Here is a 25,391-nt window from a genome sequence, read left to right as displayed (position 1 = left end):
AAACACCTTCAAATGGAATGTGTTAAGTTACTATTTTAGTGTTCCTGAATACAATAAAAACAATGAAGTATATTATGCCAGATTTTCTGGGTAAGGCAAAACGAAGACAGCAACTCAAACCTTTGAAATTTTCATAAGCAAAGAAGCTTTTATTATTTATCCTCTATTTACACTATAATCACACAGCAACTAATACCAAGACTAGGATCCTGAACAAAGGGTATTAAAGTTGCTTTCCTATGTTTGGGGGGGGAAGGGAGGGCACCAGGGTAGGGTGAGAATCTACCCTCCAACTTCCTCCATCCAGAAAAACCTAGATGTCATCACAGGGTCTGTTAAAAAATAACATCCATTATTGGTGTTGGGAAATGTAAAATGTTATGTTATTACATTTTCCCCATAAAGGTAAAGGTATTTATTTGCACTAGGCAAACAGCAATTATGCAACATGAAGGAACCAAGGCTTTTCTACTTTCATAAACAATATTTCTTGTACCTTAATTCAAGCTCTGTAAAAAAATCCCTCCCATTCTTCAAGTTAATACTTGAGATTCTTTTTTCTTTTAATCAGGAATCAGATAAAAATCAAAACTTGTAAAGCAAATTAATCCCAAATACGTCATGCAGCTCTGCTCAGGTGGCCAAAGGAGGATAAACATTAAGTAATTTGCTGAATATGAAACCACAATTCAAGATCATTCCAATTTGTAACACAGAATAACAAATAATGTATTCAACTTTTCTTTGTAGGTGTTTGACAAGAGTAGAAAACAGGCAGTGTGTAACTCTGCAAAACTTCTGTTAAAAAAAGTCATTTAAAGGGGTACAAAAACATTCTGTAATTAACTCTAAAATTTTAATCTTGTTAAACAGGATTATTCAATTTTTAAAAAGTTATGCATTTCAGCAGGGAGTCACCACATTATATACCTGCAATGAATTTATAAAGCACACAACTTTTTAAAAGAAAATAGTTTCTAAATACCCGGATTGCCAACAGTTTCTGATTAAATCTCAATTTTAAATTGCAAGATAGGTCTAGCTCTTTTCAAAGAGTGGAGGTGTTGGTGAAAAAGTAAATCACTCAGCATAGCAAAACACTTATCTCTGAATCAGTATCAGGCTTCTCTTTTGAGACAACTTTAATAAATTGACAAGCACCTTAATTTAAGAATAGCAATATCATTTTTAAACACTCGAACAGTAAGTTTAAGAACTGCTTAAACAACCAAGAATCTTAAAGGAAAATAAAAGCTTTACAAATACCTCTTAAGATGCTGTTCCAACTCCAAGAACAATACTTTCATGGCTATTCCGTCACAGTTTTGTCCTTGGAGAAATGTCACTTTCATTGATATGACTATTTAGATTATTTAGTATGACTATTGATTATTTCTCACAGAATGAAGCACTGAAAAAACACTTTTAAGTCCTTATCAACAGTAAAATTAGTATTAGCATTCCACTGTTAAATTGCGAGCCCTGAACTCAACAGCACTTTCAAGAATTAAAAAGCCTTGCTGTTAAAGATTATTCCCTTGCTACTATTCAAAGTTTACTGTGTTTAACAGTGGTTGGGTCATGATAAACAGAAACAAGACAGACAAATGATGACATCACAGAGCTTGAGATCACATGATGTGCTGTTACATAAAACATCAAGCAAGATTAACATCTCGAGAAGTGAAATCCTAATAATCATAAACAGCCACAGGCAGTATATCTTCTTTCAACAGTGCACACTTCTCCAATTCTAAAAGTAAGTCACCCTGTGCTCTCCATTTTTTGGAGTACTGTATGCTAATTGTTACATGTTCTCATTATTCTGCTTAAAGAAAATCCACTGTCTCACGTTGCTCTCTCACACTAAATTCTGGTAGTTAAATGACAGCAGTAATTAAGCACACAGACAAGTGCCAGCACTGGATTAGCTAGAAAACTTCAGTATGCAGAAAGTGCGTGGGGAAAACAGGGTCTATGTCATGGTGATGACTAGTGACTGTAACCTGAAAGTAGGCTCTCAACGGTGTTCCTATACTTACTAGAATAAAGTAAATCTCCATGATGACAGTGACACTCCCCCTACCAAACTGTCCATGTATATCAGCTGAACACGTTTTACTGATGTACAGCAGAACCCTGTTTATCCAAGTTTCCATTATCTGGCTCTCCGTATTAACCGAATCACCAGCTGTCCACGGCTGACAGCGGTTGGGGCTTGGGCGATCAGGCGGAGCCCCCCCCCATTTTAAAATAAAGGATAGAAAGCTCTTTGCCAATTCTCCTGATTATCCCAATGTTTGATTATTCATTCTGGCCCTGGTCCCAATTAGATTGACTAAACAGGGTTCTGCTGTAGATTTAAAGCACATTCAAAAAAATCAGAAAGAGGGGGAGGTTGTGTACATTGAGTAAATGACACTGATACTTTCAGTAAACTTTAGTTAATAGTTATTTTTTCCCCCCACAAAACGTAAAAACTAAAGATTCTCTGTACAAATGCAAATTCTGCTTTTTTTCCTGTGGCAAACAGATTTCTAGGATCCCTGATCATCATCCTGCAATGGTTTGACACATCAGATACTTTATATGGTCATGCATAATACCGCTAGTAAAAAAGTTTACAGTACTACAGCTTGTTACAGAAAACAGAATGAATGATGTCACATGCAACTCATATTTATGCTCTATGCATGAGTTAGAGAATCAGAAATTAGCTTGTTTGTCTGGGAAGTCCAGGACAAGAAACTAAAAGTGGTGCAGGATAGCATACTCAGAGGGCAATGTAATAATCATTTGCAATTCCAGAATAGGTTCCACTGAAGGATCTCAAAGCACTTTACGAATGATAAGGAATTAACCTTAACAATGCTTTCAAGTAACTATTATTCCTTTTTACAAATGAAATTGAGCCCAAAATCACACAGCAGATCAGTGACAAACTTGAGAACAAAACGTAATTTTCTTGAATCAGAATATTGTGCTTTAACTACTAGACAATATATTTTATGTATTTCCTTCACACGTTTTCCCTATATGGATATATTTGATTAGGCCCCACAAACAGGTAACCTCAAACAGGGCACAGCATATTTATTATTTGTATCCGTTGGGTCTTCCAAGGCTGGCTGTATGGTTGCTCAGGGGAAAACAGAAGAGTCTGGCCCAGTTTGAAGGAGCCACACCAGTTTAGAGAAACTGTTTGACAGCAAATCTAGCATAACAAAATAAATTGGGTTTGTTTTTTTTGCAGGGGGTGGGTAATGGAAAGGACATGAGCAACACAACTCGAACAGATGGACTCTTGAGTTCACAGTCTAGCGGCATGCAGTACTGCTCTACCAAAGCCAGCATCGTCCCAGGCTTGCTGGATAAGCACATAATGGGATGTGATCGTGTGGACAGACAATCAGGTGGCTGCCCTACAGATATCCTGGATTGGCACTTGGACTAGGAAAGCTGCTGAAGAGGCTTGCATCCTGGTTGAATTGGTGGTTACAATTGCCGGAGGTTGAGCGGACACTGTCTGCCACCACAACAAACACCATTGACTTGCGGAATGGGCTTGGTCCTTCCAATGTAGAAGGCTAGTGCCCTCCTGACGTCTAGGAAATGCAGCTGACGCTTCTCCTCCAACTTATGTGGCTTTGGAAAAAGGTCACATAAGTAAACGTCCTGGCCCATATAAAACGGTGAGACCACCTTGGGCAGGAAGGCCTGGTGTTGCTGCAGCTAGACCCTGTCCTTGTAAAAGACTGTATAGGGGGATTCTGAGGTAAGCGGATTTAGAGGGTAGTTCCATAACTGCCAGGGCCTTAGCCGGCTCCGTCACCTGGCTTGCAGCCGTAGTGTCGGCCGTCCTACTTGACCTTTGGCCACTTCGGGCACTGAAGGCCCTAAGAGGAATCAGGGCCAGTTTTCCGGGGCCCCCAGAGTGAGTGAAGGATCCTGCTCCAGGGGCCCCGAAAAAACTCTCATGGGGGGCCCCTGCAGGGCCTGGGGCCTAGGGCAAACTGCCCCACTTGCCCCCTCCTCTGGGCAGCCCTATACATGCGTGTCTGTTTGTTTATTGTGTGTATCTTCTAGACCAGCAGTGGGCAACCTGCAGCCAACACGCAGCCCCACCAGGGCAATCCGCTGGCAGGCTGCGAGACACTGTGTTTACATTGACCATCCGCAGGCAAGGCTGCCCGCAGCTCCCAGTGGCTGCGGTTCACCATTCCCAGCCAATGGGAACTGCATGAAGCGGCGCAGGCCGCAGGGACATGCTAGCTGCTGCTTCCCGCAGCTCCCATTGGCCGGGAAGCCACTGGGAGCTGCGGGTGGCCGTGCCTGTGGAAGGTCAATGGAAACACAGTGTCTCACGACCTTTCAGAAAATTACCCTGACAGGCCGCGTGCCACAGGTTGCCCACCACTGTTCTAGACTAATACATAGCCCTACTTCAGTGGGCCAACTTTGCATATACACAGACTAATGTATTATCGAAATACATATATCTCATGCAGTGTATTGTGTTTTCATAATAAGACAAGTTATTTTTATGTATTTTAATGATACAAAAAAAATCTGAAGAAACTGAATACTACTTTTTGTGAAACCCAGGAATTTTTCAGTAAAAACCGGTTTAAACTGAAAACAAAGGGGCTTCATTTATCACTTAAATCAGCTTCTGTACTAGATAATTGGAGCATATCTAATATAAGGTCGGTTTTTAAAAACGACTCCAGAGGCTGTCCTAGCAATTACAAGCCAGTAAGCCTAATTTCAGTATTGGGCAAATTAGGTGCAACTACAGTAAAGAACAGAATGATCAGACATGTAGGTGAACACAATCAGTTGGGGAGAGTCAACATAGCTTTTGTAAAGGGAAATCACGTCCCACCAATCTGGAAAATGGGGCAAACAGTGAGGTGGCAAAGTTTGCAGACAATACAAAATTAGTCAAAATAGCTGAGTCCATAGCAGACTGCGAAAAGTTACAAAGGGATCTCACAAAATTGGGTGAGTGAGCAAGAAAATGGCAGATGAAATTCAGTGTTGATAAATGCAAAGTAAGGCATATTGGAAAACAATCCCAACTATAAATACATAATGATGGGCGTCTAAATTAGCTGTTATCACTCAAGAAAGATCTTGGGAGTCATAATGGGTAGTTCCTTGAAAACATTCACTCAGTGTGCAGTGGCAGTTAAAGCTAAGAGAATGTTAGGAAAGACAGTAAATATTATGCCACTGTATAAATCCATGGTACGTTTACAGTTTGAATACTGAGTGCAGTTCTGGTTGCTCTGCGTCAAAAAATCTGTTAGAACTGCAAAAGGTACAGAAAAGGGCAACAAAAATGATTAAGGGCATGGGACAGTTTCTGAATGAAGAGAAATTAAAAAGATTGAGACTATTCAGCCTGGAAAAGAGATAAGGGGAGGCCTCTGATAGAGGTCTATAAAATCTTGACTGATGTGGAGAAAATACAGAGGTTTTATTTACCCCTTCACATAACACAAGAACAAGCACTCAATGAAATTAATAGGCAGCAGGTTTAAAACAAACAGAAGGAAGTACTTCTTCATACAACACACAGTCACGATGTGTAACTCATTGCCAGGAGATGTTGCAAAGTGTAACTGGGTTAAAAAAAAATAGATAAGCTCATGGAGGGTAGGTCCATCAATGACTAGTCGTCAAGATGGTCAGGGATGCAACCCCATGCTCTGCGTATCCCTAAGCCTCTGACTGCCAGGGGATGGATTACTTGATGGTATCTATCCTTTGATCAGGCTGTGGCCATAGTCCACACCTGGGGAATAGGGGCCATAAAAAGCTTCACATGATGTCAAGTGAGCTTTTCTTCCCTCTATCCCACCTTTATATTAGAGAAAGGAAATGTCTCTGCTACTTAATTTTGATCTTACATATTCCAGGCTGCAACAAGGATCCAAAGAGTGGGAGCAGGGACTAGGATTGTCTTTGCTACTCTACCACTCCCCTCAGTGTTCTATCTGTTGTAATGGGGGTGTACTCTACTAATGAGCTGGAGAGGGCACTAGCTACTGGGCCAGCCTATAGCTTTTCCAGAAGGTTGGCAAGAGAATTCTTTGGGCAACACTTCACAAGCGTCCTACTTGCCTGGGTGAATACATTTTACAAGCCTTGGATAAAACATGCTTATTTAACATCTATAAAGTTGGCAGCCTTTTTATTGTGTCCCTTTAAATGCTTTCCATCCCTTTGGATAAAGCACATAGCTTATAATTTAAACAGACTTATCAAGGTAGTGATGTAGGCATTGCTGGCACTGGTATCCTTGGCCTCCAGAGTTAACATTCCATTGAGATAAATGGGGTAGTCACACTCAGATCTACTGTCTCATTTTGTCTGACAGGCAGCATTTCACCAGCTCAAAAACAGCTCTCTTCACAGTCAAGAGGGCTAGAACTGTTATATAAATGAAAACTTAAATTTTGCAGGAGACACTAAAGGCTTTAGAGAGGTCCTAAATCTGTGCTAAAAACAAGCAACTTCTGATCTTGCTATTTCAATCCTTATAATTCTTGCTGCTGCTGTTAACTAGATCCATGACATAGTCAGCTTGGCAATGAACACTTAACAGACGTGTTATAGGGAGATTTATTGCACGTATTCCCCAGAATGCCCATTACACCACCTCCATACTGAACAGCACTGGGCGCTCTGTTCAGGCTCAACAAATAGCCATGCCTCTCTCCCATGTGCGCACGCAATCTCACGCACACACTATCCCCCATCCCCACTTCCAATCACCTCTTAAACATGCACCAGCTAATTCTAAACTGGTCTTGAGCAATGCATTTTCTACATGTTGTCAGTGTACAATGTGCGTTAATCATTCTGATCCATTACTTTCTAATTTCTGGAATTGTTCTGTGCTCCATTGGAGTCTATTTTATTTACCCTATATGTCAACTTCATAAAAGTAAAGAGATTAGAAATTGAGAAGGGTTCATTAGTTACCATGTTGAGACTGACTTCAATTTAAACACTCTTAACTGGTTAAAGGAGAGCTGCTCTGAGAATAGGATACGAGATTTTTCTTCTGAACATTCTCATAAATTTCCCAATTCCAGTTGCAATGTGTGTTCAAGTAATTAGAATTATTGCTCAGTGCTGGGGTTCTCTACACTCAGTTATGTGAAGGTCAACAACTTACAGGTAATAGAAACCGAGAAGAAATCTTAAATCAGCCAGGTTAGTTAAGTGATGGAACATTTTTTACTGCTTTGAAAAACAGCCTCTAGCTACAACTGAAAATGCCTCAAGTACAAGGATCTTCTTTCTTTCCCCTGTCAGATTCAAGAATTCATCACCAAGCTATGTTTTTCCTCTTTTGTCCTGAACCATTCTGGCTGTTATATAAAGTGACAGATTGCACACAGATGAATTACCACTGTGGGTACACTAGGATGTCAGATATAGGCAAGTTAGCCTTGAATAATACAAAAACAAGGATTTAGTGCATGGTAGCGTCAGGGTACCTAACGTTTTTAAAATTTATTTTCCTCAGTGGATGTCAGATCTCAAGATAGATATGGTGGTTCAAGTTGTAACACCCACTGTACACGAGAGTTTTGCTTTTTGCAAAAACTGGCATTCGACTAGGGAAGTTTACTGTTTGCGTCAATCTCAGTGAAATTAACAGTTCAAGCATGAATTCCTGAGTGTTACACATCACTGAGTTGCTGCAGTACCCATGTGCAGTAAACACTTTTAGATAACAATCACTAGCAGGTTTCACTTCCATGTACTACAGACCAATATGTCTTTGAGACATTCAGACATTACCATATTGAAAAGCATAAAGTGGAAGGCAAGCTAATTTTCATTCTAAAGAAATAAGATTAAAGCCTTTTAATAAAACATCAGTTTTGATGTAAAGCAACAAATTAATGATGAATGTAAAATTCTGTTGTAAACATCAGCACTTTAAGAGACAGAAAACATTAAAACAAACCACTTGAGCCCTTTTGGTGGTTCTTAACTGTATAAAAAACTATCCTTAATATTTAGCCTTAAACGTCTTATTAACAAAACAGATGATTTGGGACTGATATTCACCAATAAACCATAATCATTTAGAATCCCAAAAACATGTTTTGCAATTATGCACTGACACAGGTGTCCAAACACTATTTCTTCAAAAAGTCTAGCAAGCTTAAATTATTGCTTATTCTCTCAGGAAATGCAATACATTGAACATTTAATCCATGCTATGTCTCAACATTTTAGTGTTTCTTGATGTTTTAGTTTTAATTTTATTGCAAAGTGAAATCTGCAAGATGGACTTTAACAATGTTTCAGAATTCTGATATTCAGACGCAGCAAGTTTTTTAAAAAAAATGCAGAGCACTATATGAAAAAAATCTGGCTTCGTAAGACATTCATTTCAACTAAGCCATGAAATGATCCATGCTCTGAGGACTGAAGCAAGCAAACGAAGGGAGAAAGGAAGGAGGAAAAGTAAGACAGAAAAACCAAGATGAATCCTGCCCATAACTGCTTTATAGATCATAACCAGGATACTGTAACTGAAACCAGCATAGAGATGCCAAGGCAGGGAGCATGTCTGAAATACCTGTTTCATTCTCAGTGCTAGCACTTTTTTTTAAACCAACACCAAAAAAAACCCCAAGAAACAACCACCCCACTTGAACTTTTGCTACCCCCACATTTTTAATCAATATTCTTGAGTCTTCAGTTACAGTAGAGATCTGTGTTTCAATCCAGCATTAGAACCAACAAAACAAAAGATATTACTTAGTCTCCTTTATATCCCCTAGGCATACATCTCTGCTCATTTCCTTCACTTCTCTACCCCTCATTTCCAGAAACGTGGATAGCCAAATCTAAAGGTAAGAAAACTTTCAGCTAAATAAGCATTAAAAATTTACATACATCCTATTTAATTTTAAATTTCTTTCTTGGCTGCTGCTGGTTACAGATGTTTGCAAAATGTGAGATATGTCTCACTTACAAATTCTGTTGAAGCTTAAAAGTCAGTAATGCCAAACCATCCTGAACTTGGTCAGAAGTCTGGATGGCTCATTTGGAATGAGCTGGATACTGTCCATTAACTTTGTGGCTAAACCACCAAATAATGAATTATAATGAACCTCGCCATTAAAAAAATACATGAATCAGAGTTTCTAGGTCAGATCCGAAACAGGCCCTACACCTTACAATTTTGCAAAAAAAACACTTGTAACCAACTGTAATCAAGATAAAATTACCACACAAAGTAAATCCCATTGAGGTACCACAGTTGAAGTTTTGCGGATGCTTTAAATTCCATCAGTATAACTAGCAGAACCTGTACCACAACGTTCATGAATGCAAGACAAGACAGGAATCACTGAAATTACAAACAAAATCTACTCCTCTGTTTGAGGTACAATAGTATGAAAAAAATTCATACTCTGCCTCCTCAAACCCGCCCCCCCCAAAAAACAAATTAAGGAAAATTTATAACAAAAGAAATTAAGATAAATTCTGAACCCTGTCACCCATTAAAACATTCCTAGATTTAAAAAAAAACAAAAACAAAAACTGTGGGAGTATGTTTAAGATTCTATCAAACCAACCTTAACTCTGCCCACTTTCCACCTATAGGTAAGACCTTTATCCTACCTGCCCTATCCTAAAAGAAAATTCTCTTCCTTGGTCATAGCACCTGTGAAATCTAGACTAATGGAACTAATTAACCTGGATTAGCACAGCACAACAACAGAGTTAGGCATTTCTTCCTACAAGGGACTGTCAATTTATGTTTCATAAGGACAGCTGGATTTGAGCCAATTTGAGCATACATAATTAGATCAGAAAGGAACAAAGATTACTTGTGTTTTTAATTTTTCCTCACCATATTCACAGCGAGATCTGAGCTGTGTTTAGGAAGTTATGACCAGTTGTCCCCAGTTTAGGGGGTTAGGACCAGTGTATGAGACGAACCCCTGTTACATGCTGACTAAAGCCAGCAGAGACACACTAGGCTCCATTATGACAAGATTTAGAATGGTCTCCCTTTTGGAGGAGCTAGCTACACCACACTTACACAAACAGTAGTTACAGTTCTTACTCAGGAAACTTCCGTTGACATTAGCCCTTAGCCCAAGCCTTGCGAGCATGAGTCAGTTGGCATGGGAGAGCCACGGGTGTCTAAATGTAGTGTAGATATACTCTTAGAATACAGGTATATTTAATTCCGCTCAATTGAGATGTTTAATTTTTTTAAGTATTCATGAAAATATGAATATACCCTTAAAATAAAATTTTAATTAAAATGGTAATTTTTTAAATATTAAAAACAAAAACTTTGTTTCTTGTTTGACTTCCTCCTTTGCTCAGCAGCAGAATCAGGAGTGAGACCCATGCATGGAACTAGGATTGTACTGATGTCAAGGTGATCGCCTAGCAAGGGTTAAAGGTAAGTCAGTGGAGTTAAGCTGAACCTGCAAGGGATGTGGTCCAAGGTGTCCATGCTGATAGAACTAACAATCAGGAGCCATTCACCACAAGGTATTTGCTCACTAGCAGGATCATGTGGACTGGATGAAGCAGCTCTTTCAATGAGTTTGTTCCTTCCAAAAGGCAACATGATAGGAAACTGCTCAGCTTTCCCAAAGCTCCTCATAATGATCGGAAATGCAGAACCATATATATCTATGACACTGCTAAACAGGATGGATAAAAAATGATTTTTTTATAAAAAAAATCAGATATTTATTTAAATCTGAATTTTTTGATAAAATGATTTTTGAGGAAAAACCTATCTAAAGACAGTTTTAATCAAGATACATTATAGTTCAAAGATATCACGGACTAGGGATTATAAATTCTACTTCTTTTGTATGAGACAATATATTCATGTAATGTTTAAGAAAAGTTTTGTAAATGAGTTCCAATAGTTCATTGATTAGGGACCCAATCTTATGGGGTTCCACAGGCTTCTGTATAGGTTATTTAGGTTAATCTTTCTATCTACCAAATGGGACTCAGTGCTCAGTCCAGAAGATACCATCAGAGATGCTTAGTTTTGCAGCTCTCAAACTGTGAATGTGTTTTTCCAGAGGTAATGTGCTTGTTAACAGCAAAAATGTTTTAAAATAAAATAAATAAATAAAGGTGAGAAATAATAGGCCTCAACTCTATTGTTCCTCTGCAAATTTGTGTACATTGAGTCAATCCCTTACCTCTCACTAAAAGTGCAAAGTTTCAAAAAGTTCAATGAATAGAAAATTATCAGGGACAGAATAGATCTGGACAAGGAGAAAAAGTCTGGAGTTAAATGCAAGAAGTGAGGGACATATGCTTGTTTTGTTATAATATTATATGGTTTCTGTTGAAGAAAAAAATCCAGAATACTTAATATTGTTGTTTTAGTTAAGTAAAACAATTTAAATGTGTATCTGGTGATGTTCTCCTCCTAATGCAGCATAGCAAGAAAGTCCTCCAAATATTAATGATTAAACTGTTGAATTCGAGATAGTTCACCTCCCAATGACTTCATAAATATCTGCTTCAATGACCTTTGGTAAATGAAATAACCAAACAATCATTCATTTTCTGATATAGCTGTAAAACTCATCTGAAAAGTTTTCAAAATAAATCACTGTTTAAAAATGTATAACGTGTACCTTCTAAAAATGAAACCTCCACTTATCTCTGAGTTGTGAAGAATATGTATTAAGGTTATAACAACCAAGAATGCACTTTTATGTAGAAAAACATGATTAAATCGAGTCTTCCTGACTAGTGATTTAAATCAAATCCACCCTGCTGCTAAAGCACCTATTCCCTGTGCTATCTAAGTTATCAGTGTTACCCTTCCTGTTCATACTAAATGAAACCACTTTGAAAGATCTGTGATGTTTAAGACTACAATGTCATCAGTATAAGAGGATATTCAGCTCTATGCCTCCTTTTTCCTTCAGATTTTACAGTTTCAATGTTCTTACCAGTATTTGACAGAGATAGCCAATGAGATGAAGATGAACTGCCTGCAACTTGTGCTCACATTGTTACTCAGACCCAGAAGACACAAAATTTGAATGCTATCTCTAACTGCAGTACCAAGAATTCAGACAAGCAAACCTCCTTTTCCATCTCTTTAAAAAACAAGCTAACTAAATACAAATATATTCATTAATGCAACATTACCTTTGAATTTTTACATGCACATAAACTCCTACAGCAATTGCAACGCTGTACTGGGTGTGTAATATAGCCCCTTTAATCAACATTTGTCTATACCCCTAAGATTTCAACGCCATGCAAGTCAGTTTTTCAGGCCAAGCAGTATTTAGTTTATTTACCACACCCAGAAATTAATTTTTCATAGCTGGGCTGTGTGTGGTGCGTTACATAAAGGCAAAAATGCCAACACCCCTCTCCCCTTAAAAAATTGTGCAATTAACAAGTTTTTGCCAACCATTACTCTGGTCACTCTACTTGTATGTTATATTTCTCCCACCCCCCTCGATCTTGTCCACTTAGCTTGTAAGTTCTGCAGGACAGAACCATCTCTTCTATATATTTGCATGACGTCTAGCACAATGGAGCCCCAGTCTGGCATTTTAGAGCTAATGCACAAACAGATTTCAGGGCTCTGAGGGCACTATTAATCAAATATACTGATTTGTTTAGACTTTTTTAGAACATGCAGCAAGGTTATATGTAATGGCTAGATAAGGAAATAGAAATAATGAGACAGTCATGTCAATACTGATAAAATAAAGAATATGGATATCATAAAAGGATTTTAAGCATTCACAAAGAGTCTGAGCCTTTTTCCACGATATGAATGTTCCACCATGAATGTTTCAGCCACATCAGCTGATGTGCACTGATCGTATAGATATATTACTTTTTAAAGGCTCTTTGCTGCGTTAAGTACAGGTTCCGTTTACTTACCTCAAGAACATTTAGCTGATCCAACACATTCTACATTTATAAAGGATTTTTCTATTTTTATTATACTCAGGCGTGAATTCCTAGGTCCTTATGAATACAGATTTTATTTTTATATCTCTCTATATCCATCTACATTGCATGTGGTTACACAAAATTTATTTCAGAAAGGGAGACATTCAAAATCTTCAATTTTTCTGTTTGCTTACGTAACAAAAGGGGAAAGTTTCTAAAGTAATATCCTCCTGTCAAAGTATTCTTTGTGAAGGCCCTTGACTCTGCTATTCAGGCCTGGTCTACACTAGGCCTTTAAATCGGTTTTAGGAGCGTAAAACCGATTTAACGCCAAAACCGTCCACACTAGGAGGCACCTTATATATTTTTATTTTTCTTTTAAACTTTCTCTGTACTTCCCCTAATGAAGGAGAATGGCAGCGCTTAGTATCGGTATTAACATATCGTTTAGGGTTAGTGTGGGGCTGATGCGGGCTTGGCCTGCTAGCTATCTATCAGTGCACCAGTGACCACCGCCGCACGCTGCAATCTGAACTGTGAGTCAGGTAAGCAGGAAAAAACAAAAAAAGCCCGCCTTTTTTTGTGTTTTTCCTGGCCCCAGCCGGAGCTCCGATCAGCACGGGTGGCGTGGCAATCAAAATAAAAAAAAAATAAAAGGATGGATGGATGGATGATGCAGTGTGATCGCTCTATCAGCCCAATCAGAAGATGAAATTCAGAGAAGATTAGAAAAAATTCAGAATTTTTTTTAAAAGACAGAGACCAGCGCCATAGCAGGGACTCAGCGCACTGCGCGCGGCAAAAGAACAAAAGAAAAAATCATCAAATGGACTCATGGACTGGAGACATCCTGCCCATCCCCAGTTCCTGCAGCACAGAAAATTGCTTTCTTTCTGGCTCTGCAAAAAAAATTCACAGGTCCGTCACAGCAGGGCATTGGTCAGGGGCATGGCCACCCCCCCCCACCCCCCCCCCCCCACCCACCCCAACGAAAGGTAAAACAATCCTCTGACTCTTTTACATATCACCCTATCTTTACTGAATGCCAGATGAGACAGTGCCAGCACTCACACCAACCATCCCCCTCTCCCCTCCCATGGGTGGCTGGGTGATGGTACAAATATCCAAATCATCATCATCATCAAATCATCATCAAAGCTGATGGAAATCAGCCTCCCATCCCAGCCTCAAAGCTGATCAGCTGGTACTGTTAACTGCCTCGTCATCAGCCTATTCCTAATTTTTTTTTGTGGATGGTTTGGGTGGGTGGGTGGATGGTCATAGCAACAGGGGCACCCTCCCATCAGCCTCACCCTTCCTCATGTGTACCCAAAAGAAGATTCAAAGAAAGATTCAGCTGCCCTTGCTGGGCTTCTCTCTGCTGGGCTTCCTGTGTCTTGTCTGCCTGTCTGTGGAGCTTCTGTGCTTCCTTTCTTCAATGCTCTCACTCATTCAGTCAGTGTGTGTCTTTGTCTCATTGCTTATTACATTCATCACACATTTGGGGGTGGGGAAGAAGCGGCTAAGAAGGTTGTGAAGAAGGCAATGAACTGGACAGGGGAGCACAGAGTACATGTTGAATAGATAATAGAGATAGCAGGCTCTTTCTGCAGTTACTGACACAGAGCAGCTGTGCTCTGCAGTTGATAGATACGGTCTCTGATTCTATTTTTAGTTCTAAATTAGTCTTAGACTGATTCTATTTTTAGAAACTAAAAAGGAGGATTGACCTAGAGTCATTCCCAATTTTTTTGCTTTTGATCGGCTGGCTGCCGGGGCCAGGTGACAATATGGCTTATGGTACAAAAAACGCTTTGAAGGCACGCTGGTATGGCTATCAACCAGGGCAAATGGGGCAAAATGGGCCAGCTATGGAAGGGTTTGGATGTGCAATATGGCTAGTAACCATCTCTGCTGTCATGCAAAAAAAAAAAGCATGCTTCTGTGTGCTGCTCTGCTGATCTCTCTGTGGCATCTACATCTAGTACACATGCGGTGAGAGTCACAAAAAAAAAGCTCCATGATTGCCATGCTATGGCATCTGCCAGCAATCAGGAGAAAAAAAAGAAAAAAAGAAATAATGCTTGTGTCTGTTTTGCTTTGACGAACGAGACATTTACCCAGGCCACCAGACCACCATTTTTTGCCCCATTTTTGCCCATCAGGCACTGGGATCTTCAAGGAAGAAGGGGGGGCGGCGGGGAGGGGGAGGAATAGGAGGCTAGCTACCCACAGTAGCAGAGCTCAGCAGCTGCACACAACGCGGACCACACCAACACACCGACACACTGTGCTATGTGCTTGTGCGCTTTTATAAATTTTTTTTTTTTTATTTTATTTATTAAACAAATTTATGCAAATTGATTAAATCCGTAGTCCTCAGTTTCACTCTATCCAAAGGAGAAAAGGCACCGTTTTTTAACCTGGAATTCAGGCCTCAATCTCGCAACCCTTCTTCATGAGGCCAGTTCTGCTGAAGTCAATGGAACTATGCATGTAAGTAAGAGCTACAGGATCAGGATTGGGTTGAGGGATTGCAGGCTGTTATTGCATTTTCTAGAAGTGATGTTGCTTATCTTGTGAGCAGCTGGTTATTAAGGGTGCTGAGCAGTTTTGTTGTATTTACTGGGAATCTTAATATTACTTCAGAGCAAGCACAGGAAATGCACCTGGCTACACTTTTACAAACTGAAAGAAGAGTGTGGAGATGGAGGAGAAAGAGGAAAGAAGGAAGAAGAAAATGTAAAAAGGGAAGAAAGGGCAGGAGACTAGAGTGGGGAGGGAAGAGGGAGAGAAATGAGAGGGAAAAGGAGGTGAGAGGGAGGAGGAAACAATGGGGAGAACGGGCTACTAGGATGATCTGAGGAATGGAAAACTTGTCTTATGAAAGGAGACTCAAAGAGCTTGGCTTGTTTAGCCTAACCAAAAGAAGGTTGAGGGAGGGATATGATTGCTCTTTATAAATATATCAGAGGGATAAATATTAGGGAGGGAGAGGATTCAATGTGGACACAAGAACAAATGGATATAAACTGGACACTAGGAAGTTTAGACTTGAAATTAGACGAAGGTTTCTAACCATTAGAGGAGTGAAGTTCTGGAACAGCCTTCCAAGGGGAGTAGTGGGGGCAAAAGACATATCTGGCTTTAAGACTAAGCTTGACAAGTTTATGGAGGGGATGGTATGATGGAATAGCCTAATTTTGGCAATTAATTTGGCAATTGATCTTTGATTATCAGCAGGTAAGTATGCCCAGTGGTCTGTGATGGAATGGGATCTGAGTTACTACAGAGAATTCTTTCCTGGGTGCTGGCTGGTGAGTCTTGCTCACATGCTCAGGGTTTAACTGATCGCCATATTTGGGGTCAGGAAGGAATTTTCCTTCAGGGCAGATTGGCAGAGGCCCTGGAGGTTTTTCGCCTTCCTCTGCAGCATGGGGCACGGGTCACTTGCTGGAGGATTCTCTGCAGCTTGAGGTCTTCAAACCACAATTTGAGGACTTCAATAACTCAGACATAGGTTAGGGGTTTGTTATAGAGGTGGATGGGTGAGATTTTGTGGCCTGCATTGTGCAGGAGGTCAGACTAGATGATCATAATGGTCCCTTCTGACCTTAAAGCAGTGGTCTCCAACCTTTTTGGCTGGCGGGCGCCAGCCGAAGGACCACTGCGGCAGTGGAGCACCCGCCGAAATGCCGCCGAATTACGGCGTCGACACCTCTCGATGATGCCGCTTGTCGCCAAGTGACGTCATCAAGAGGCGTCGCCGCTGAAATTCGGGAGCAACGCCTCTCGATGACGTCACTTGTCGGCAACAAGCGTCGTCGTCGAGAGGCATCCCCGCCGAAATGCCACTAAAATTCGGTGGCATTTCGGTGGGTGCTCTCCCGGGGGCCAGAACACAGGCGCATTAAGATGCCCCCCATGAGCACCATGGCGCCTGCAGGCACCGCGTTGGGGACCACTGCCTTAAAGTCTATGAGTCTATGGTGGGAAGAAGGGGAGAGAGGCAGAGAACTGAGGGAGAAAAAATGCACAAGGATAGGTGAAAACAGAGAAGGGTGGTAGGGAGAAAACAAATGAAATGTGGAAAGCAAACTCTGCCAAGACATAAAAAAGGGGTGGGAAACAATAGAGAGGAGAGGGAGGAAGGGTGCTGGATATAAACCAGAGTAAGATACAGCTGCAATGCCTTCTGAAGTTAAAGTATCGCTCCCCTGTCTCTGCTAAAAACAGAGGGGAACTCCTCCCTTTCCCCTGACTTTGGGGAGCACTGCTGCCCACTCTTCCTCAGCTGGTGCAGCAAGTGCTCCCCTTCCTGCTTCAATGTCCTTTACTCCCTGACTGCCAGGATGTAGCATGACATGACATGGGGAAGAAAAGGGTTTCATTACAAATACACCACAAATGGGAACTCCTTCCCATAAAGGCTGGAAATTACTTGCATAGGGACTGATCAGAGTGACATTAAGCAGCTCCAGAGGGAGCTTCACACATTCAGCTGGCCTGAAGCTGCAGTAGCAATGAAGATTTGCCTACAGAAAGGTCAGATGTTGCTGCTTGAGGGATGTCCCTTGTCAGGCAGAAGCTACTGCTGCTTGGGAAGGAGAAAGGAGAAGGAAGAGAATCTATGTTCTCAGTATGAATGACTGGCAAATCCCACAATCCCCTTGGCCAGACATTTTGATTCAGTCAGGTGCAGTGACAGCACACTGGGATGAAGGGTTGTGTGTGTATATAAGAACAAATCTACACACGAAGTCCCTTTTCTGAAAAGCAAATAGAATCAGTATTGAATGCTGAATATCAAATATATCCCAGTAGGTAAATTAGTAACTCAGACCCTTTTATAGCACTAAAGAAACAGTTGTCTCAGAAACGAAACCAACAAGGCCTTACCTACATTTAGACCTATTTGCCACTAGTGCAGCTCCACCACTGTAGCAACAATGAGAGCACCAGAGTTAATAGTCCTTAGTAGCTGCTGTTTTAGCCACCAGGTGACCTACCTGTTTGGAGCAGTATTGAACAACAAGGTGGTCAAAAAGCTGTCTACACTACCCCTTCCACTATTGCAACTGAATCAGTGGTGGCAATGGCAGGAAATTTTAAGGAAATGGGTCTAGTACAGAGAGCCTAGAAGTACAGCAGTATTTTTAGTCCTCTTTAAAATACATATTGCTCATTTTAGACTAAGCTAGTTTTGTTCACACGTCTGCTCTAGCCAATAGTGGAAACATTTAATAAGACGACTGCAGAACAACTCGCTGCAAAATGCATCACAATACATGAGGATTTCAGGTTCCAAATGCCTTTAGAAGTGTCTATACATTTTAAGGTTCAATGGTTTATGAATATCAATTTATCAAGTTATAAAAGGTGTAAATTCTCTCTCAAGGTGCCTGAATATCAAAGAGTATTACTTTCTCCTTCAGTGAACAGTTCAATATCCCACCGCACATCTGCCATGATCACTATTGGACAGGATCATCATGTATATGCCAAAGATAAAAGCTGTTCAGTTCAGCCCCTCAATATTTCAGTAGGTTTGGTATTGATGGAAGCTGAACTTTCCATGATTTATTATGAAGACAAACCAAGCTATAGTACACATTAAATTATGGGTTATTATTTTTTTTTTTTAGGAAGCAGTTGGCAGGGGTGTAGCTGTTTTATGCTCATATCTATATCTTTCTGGTTTATTAAATATATGTGTAGTCTGTTGTACATTTGGCAATCTATTTTTATCATTTTAGCCTATTTGTCTAAATTAGAAGCATGTGAGAAACTGTCAATAATCTTGTCCAGTCAGCACCATTAAATATTTTAATGTGGGTTTGTGGTAACATAGCTCATAATTGCTCATTGCTAATATGTCAAGTTCAAAGTTTTATTTAAAGCAGGTACTGTAAAAGGGTCTACTTTCATAATCTAATAGCATACCAGCAAAAAAATCAGAGTACTACTTTGGCCCTGTTTACTGTATTATATGAGCACCACTGAATTAGGGAAGTGCTACTATCTCATTTTACAGTGAATTGAGGCAAGGAGAGAGTAAGTGACCTGCCCAAGGTCTCACAGGACATTTGTGGCAAAAGCCAGGACAGGTGACCTAAACATTGTATAGTTCTCCCTTTACTGCCACCAGTTAAGAAACACTAAGGCCAGGTCTACACTAAAAAGTCAAGTCAACTCAGCCATGTCACCCCACACCCCCAAGTGACATCGTTAAATCAACGTAATCCCCGGTGTATATAGCGGTAGGTCAACGGAAAAATTCTTGGGGAGGTGGATTAACTACAGTGACAGGGAACCCTACTGTCACTGTAGTGAGTGTCTACGCTGAAGCACTGTTAGCTGTGCTGCTGTAGCAGTTTAAGTGTAGACATAGCTTACATTTTCATCGCTGATTCATTTTTATGAAGCGCCAAAATGCACACCATGGAAATTTAATTTTAAAAACACAAACAGCTCAGAATCAGTTGTTCTTATCTACGGTACTTGTCAAGACCTGAGCCTGAAGTTGGGCATTTCTCCTGTAAAAGATGTCACAAACATCTTGAGCAGTATAAAGAATTCAGGGGTTTTTTTTTTTGTTTTTTTTTAAAAAGGGTGTTTGTGATACATAACTGTCACAGGTTCCTGCTGAAGATCAACTGACTTTTAAAAGGTGATTTGAAAATTGGCTTGGCAAAAATCCATTAACTTTGGATTTATATACTGAATGCCCCCAAAGGCAAGTCCAAATAGGGACACTGAGTATACAGCTGATTTTAAAGGGTTTTTTCTCCTTTTACATATATTGCCATTAATATTGCTTTCTGTAATTATGAGTATATCACATTTAATTCCAATATAATTAATGGGCAATACGAAGTCAATTTAACTTAATTCACAGCTCAGAGATTTAAAGGTAGTTTACAAATGTGCATGCTCCCTTCTCTCTCTCATCCCCAAAATCCCTTTCAGAATTATGTTGTGAATGCCCCATTCTGAGAGAAGCAATCTGCAGGTTTGTAATTTTAAAACATCCTTTGGATACAGAAAAACAAAGGCCACATTGCCATGGATCAGCTGCTTTAAACTCCCTCTCCTGATGATCTAACATCTGCCACTGAACACTGTGGATAACATTTTGCCATAGGGTTTAATTTTCAGGTCCTTCAGACTGTTTACTTAGCTCTCTGTTGGAAAAATCTGTACATATTTTAAAATGTTTTCAAAAATAGCATTTTTTTCTAAACATTTACAAAACAGTACACTGTTCTAAAAAATAGCTGTGTTACTTCTAGATACAGAATCCACTTTTCAGAGTAGTTTCCAGTATAAAGCCACCAGCAGAATGTATATTGTGACATTCCTCCAAAAAGGAATTGGGCAACCTAGACTTCACAAACCTGAAATGCTAAAAACAAAGCCACATACATTCTAGATAATAAATCTGCTGCTTGGCTCTCTTATTACGGTTATTTGGGGCATTCAACACAGAATTCCAAGCTGGGGAGTTCTTTTAATATTCATTTGCAGCGGGGAAAAGATACAATTAAAGGGTCTGAATCTGCAAAAACTTAGGCTATGTCTAGAGAGTTTACACCTGCACTGATGCAGCTGCACTGCTGTAAGATCTCTCCTGTAGCTGCTCTATGCTAACAGGAGAGAGGTCTCCCATCAATGTAATTAAATCACCCCCAACAAGCAGTGCCAGCCGAAATAGCGCTGTGCATCCTACCACTCATTCCAGAATAACTTGTCACTCAGGGGCGTGTTTTTTTCCACACCCTTAGATACAGAAGTTTTGCCAACATAAATGGTAGTGTAGACATGGCCTCACTGGTTATATAACTTACTACTGGATATAGTAGCATTGAAGCTAATGGGACTATTCACAATAGTAAACACTATACTGGTAGTGTCTGTAGATGAGGCCTTAGTTTTACCAAAGTTTGTTTCACCTTACTAATACTAAAAGGTAATAGGAATTCCCTGCAGCTCCTCATACAAATTCATCCCTAAAATACATTTTCCATCCATTTTAAAGGTAATCTGCAAAGGATTCTGAAAGAGTTAGGCTTGTGCCTTTTCTTGGTTTATTTTATATGAAGAAGGCCTGATAGCTTTCCCCCACCAAAAAAAAAGGTGTCCCCCAACTTATCTTTTAATTTAAAAACAAAGGATTTAAGACTTGTCTTATTTTTTTAATGTTGCTGAAGGATCTTTTGAAGATCTCAGAACATGGACATTATGAGCTCTCAACTTAACTGAAGGGGCAAGATATAAAGTTGCCTACAAACATTCTTTGTCCAAAATGTTAATTCAGCATTCTAGTTTAATAGGTGTTAAACCCCAAAGTGTTGTTAAAAGGTATCCTCTCTCAATTGGCCTGATCTACACTTCCAAATGTACAGTGTAAAATAGGTTGTAATTATGTTGGTTTGGGGGTGTGAATTTTTTGCTGACTGTTACACTGGGATAAAGGTGCCCCTTATGTTGGTGCAGTTTATTTCAGTTCCTGAACTGGAATAAACTATACCAGTAGAAGCTTTTTAATATCTGTATAACTGCAGCCACACTTGGGTTGGAGGGAGGGGAGTTGCTGACACTAACTCTACTGGTAGGTACTATAGCCCTAAGTCTTTGGGCTCCTTATTTGTGAAGTCATAATTCACCATTTATGTAGGTACCATAAAGTCTTCCCAGGAATACAAGACCTAAATTTCTAATGTTTGGGAGAGGTTCAGGGGGGGGAGGGGGAGATAGAAACAGCCTCTGTCATTTTTCCCCGAGGTGAGGGTAGAGGAATTGGTAAGGAAGGGAACTTTTAGACCATTTTTCTTTGCAGGTCACCTTTAACAGCCAATTGTGATAATGACGTCAGCATCACATTATGATTGAATGTATCCAGTGTATTATCCATGACTGAACTGTATTGTCTAATTAAAGCCTGTTTGTACACTCTCCAAGCAGAGATTACATTAAATAAATATTGGTAATTAAAAAAGTCTTTACCTGTGTCAAAAGTACATCATGATTGTTGAAGAACCACATTCCAAAAAGGATAAGCAGACACATGGATGAGAAAAAGGGAGAAAGGAGGAGAGGGGGAAAAAGTAAAAATAAATTATAACTACAATATCTAAGATGCACAACAGCATATACAAATCTAACATTCAGTCCAATGACAAACTTAATTATACATCAATAGAAAACGGGTTGCACATTTTATATCTAGGTATAAAGAGATACAGTGACACTGATATACTAATACACAACTAACAGCTTTTTATGAATAAATCATGCATTTTTCATTAATGAAATTTAAACATAAATACTATATGATCAGCTAAGGATAACCCTCTGAGATATGCAAATACATTAATCAATTTAGAAAACATCTGCTGAGAATCTTATTTGAAAAAACACGTATGTTGAATACTAAATCAAAGCAAATGCTCCAACAAAATCCACTCATTCCAAACTAAACCAGTGCTACATCTGACCTGAGTATTTTATAACAGGTGTTCCTGAGTTTTTTTCATAATGGGAGCCACTTCTTAACAGAGAAAGTCTTAGGAAAACTACCTCTTGTCTGTGATCAAGTAATAGCCTTGTGATACGTATTAATTACATGGGAAAGTGTTTAGAAAGGAGAAAAGAACCAAAACACTGCATATGATTTCCAGCCACTTGCCTTCTCCCTGTATATGATGTCCAGATATCCAGTCCTCTTGTTTTCCTGCTTCTCTGAACATTGCTGCTCTGTTCATGGCTGGCAGCACCAGTCTCACTAACACCACTATTTCCTCTACTCCTCTTATGTTGCAGTAGCCTCTAAGTAGAGGTTCTCCTAGTTTCCAGCTCCTTTCGGAGTATCCTAAGCTCTTCTTCACAATAAAGAAGATGAGCACTTGTCACAGTATTTGGATACAAGGAGGAGAGCCAGCCCTATGGAGTCAACCAGGTCTTCATGCACTACCAGCGAGCGTTATAGGGGCTATCAATGGACCACATACCATACTGCTGGTTAATAAAGAATGCCGAGATAAAAGAACTGCATATTGATACTCAAGACAAACTGATCCTTTGAATTTCAAGCATATTTCAATTCACAAAATCATCTACACAAGTTCCAGGCTCTCACACAAACCAAAACTTTAAAAAACAAACAAATTGACCAAATTCAAAAGTTCTAATCCCCTGGCACCAACCACCCCCTCACTCTGCCACAAAAAAAACAATCCCAAAACTCTGAAACCTAAATCAACTTCCTATTCTTAACTCAACCACTTCCATTCAAATCAGTCCTTTGTAAAAAAAAAAACAAAAAAACTACAATTGGAATATATTGTCAAGTGGCTCTGAAACCTGTTCTAGAAGAAAAAGCTGCATGAAGTAGGGAATTTTAACTGCTCTAGACAGAAGCCAAAAACATATTTATATTTAACTTTTGGAGACGCATCTTGCATCTGGGTCCAGGAAATTGTGAACACAGAAAAGATATTAAGAGGTTGAAGTTTCTTCATAAAGCTTGGTAGAACATCTCAGGGTTAAGATTAACTTTTGTATGGCATGCTGAAATTCAGTTAAACCTAGTCAAACATTCTCCATCAAAGTGAGTGTGATAGGAAACATCTTTTCAAAAAAATCAGACGGATCAAAAAAGTACAGGAGTTTTGTTGAAAAATAATGGTTTTTCAATTAAACCTTGAAAAATGAGAAAAATTTCAGTGAAAAACCGTTTATTGAATTTTTTTAATGTGGGGAGTAGGAGGGGAATCATTTCCTCACCAGCTCTAATTGTCTTCACTGTAGTCAGCAACCTTGCACATATAGATGCAAAGCAGCTATCAACATTAAGGATTGAGAAGTCAAGCCCACAAGAGTCACAAAATTCCCAAAGTTAAAATCTCTCCCACAACATTAAAACTGTTTCAGGTTGCATAGTGTGTATATTTGTATCCTGCATACTTTACAGATTACCATGGCTTGCATTAGACAAATAAAGCAGGAGAAGGTATACAAGTGCACCATACCTAGCCTCTGCTCAAATCTATTTGCCTCAGAGAACTATTACAGGACTTCTACCATTGTGTAACCTTCTCATTTTCTGATTTTTTTTTTTCAGGAAAGTGTTCATAGAGAGGATTAAGGAAGAGCATATAGGACCCCTCCCATGCCTGCACCCTCCAAAAAAGTGGAGAAGCGTATTTTGTCACAATTCTAGTCTTCTTTTGCTCAGCATATAAATACTTGTTCAGAGACAGAGAAAACAGTTATATGTCCCAAGCATTTCCCAACTCGTGGAAGATTTGACTCACCACTTACTGATCCTAACACCATTTGCCAGTGTTTACTACTTCTTGACTGAGCCTATCTATAACTGGACTTTCCTTCCTGTTAAGAGGCCATACAAATGCCTTGTTATCTTCTATGTTGTCTTGGGCTCTTAATAGGGGAAGGCAGGCCTTTTGCCTAAGCTGTGTCTAGAAAGAATCCTATGTAGGCCAACTACTTCCAAATGAAGAAGCTGGGATTTGGGTACAACAATAAATTAAAGTGCTTCCAGAACCTTGGGAGCAACACACATGTCGCTAATAAGTCAAGTGTTAGGTGAAAGGCCCTTCAAATCCACTTTTTCACCCTGGAGGTAGACGCCTTCTTAGATTTAAGCAGGAAATCTACTGGTTCCCGAGAGTGAATACAGCATTGAGCATTTATAATTTTAGAATCTACGCCAACAATTTCAGCCTTTAGAGACTGGATAATTTAGAGGGCCTGGCAGAGGAGACTGTGTCCAAGTTATGAAGGTTCTAACTTATAAGCAAACAGGCATGATCAAAATGGTGACATTTTCATCTTGAATTATTCTGGTTATCATCAGTAAGTGTGGAAAAGGGAGATATTTATACTCTCCTTTCTACTCCACTCATACTGCCTCTAGCCAACCATCTCCCTCTCACTTTGTTCAAAACCCTTTCCTTCTAACTGTACCACCTCCTCACTCTCTACCCAGCATCTAGTCAACTTCTTTAAATGCAAAATTGATGGGATCCACCCTTTACACTATCCTCCTGTTCCTTTTTCACGATGTCAAATCAGCTAGCTAATGACTAGCCTGTGTGACAGTCAGACTGATTTTAAAAATATTTACCATGATTCAGAACCGTTACCTAGGTAAGTTTCATGTGCAGTGTAACAGAGTGAGGTTATTACTGCTCCTCATTTCCAACCCACTTGTCTCTTATAGTTGCTCACATTTTATTTCAAATTAGACTAGCTTCTTTGGGGAAGGGACTGTCTTTCCATACATTCATACAAAGAACAACATGACCCTGATCATGATTGCGGCAGTTGGACACCACTGCAGAATAAAATAACTGTCCTCTTTTAAACCCCGTATTCTATTCTTAAGACTCTATCTGTCTGTCTACCTTAAA

The 25,391-nt window shown here is 39.6% G+C and overlaps 1 protein-coding gene and 1 long non-coding RNA gene across 10 annotated transcripts in view; one reads left to right on the top strand and one right to left on the bottom strand.

Moving 5' to 3' along the window:
- TSC22D1 (TSC22 domain family member 1) overlaps positions 1-25,391 on the bottom strand; it is a 123,055-nt gene that overhangs the window by 21,045 nt on the left and 76,619 nt on the right. Inside the window, exon 1 of one of the 8 annotated variants that reach the window (XM_039522261.1) lies at positions 1,267-1,387. The exons of the other annotated variants lie outside the window; for them this stretch is intronic. Coding sequence (XP_039378195.1) covers positions 1,267-1,352 — 86 coding nt within the window. The 5' untranslated portion in view covers positions 1,353-1,387. Of the gene's footprint in view, positions 1-1,266; positions 1,388-25,391 lie in introns of those variants that run through there. 8 annotated transcript variants of the gene reach the window in all.
- On the top strand, positions 1,644-12,181 carry LOC120396994. Of its 2 annotated transcripts, none has more exons than XR_005593611.1 (4): positions 1,644-1,759; positions 3,254-3,775; positions 10,384-10,459; positions 11,967-12,181. It is a non-coding gene; the product is annotated as an uncharacterized LOC120396994 (long non-coding RNA). The 2 variants fall into 2 exon arrangements; XR_005593610.1 differs by having other exon boundaries at positions 10,381-10,459.

Source organism: Mauremys reevesii, linkage group 1, assembly GCF_016161935.1.
Source record: "Mauremys reevesii isolate NIE-2019 linkage group 1, ASM1616193v1, whole genome shotgun sequence".
Lineage (NCBI taxonomy): Eukaryota > Metazoa > Chordata > Testudines > Geoemydidae > Mauremys > Mauremys reevesii.
The sequence above is the reverse complement of the archived record's forward strand: the minus strand, read 5'-3'. Positions and strand labels throughout refer to the sequence as shown.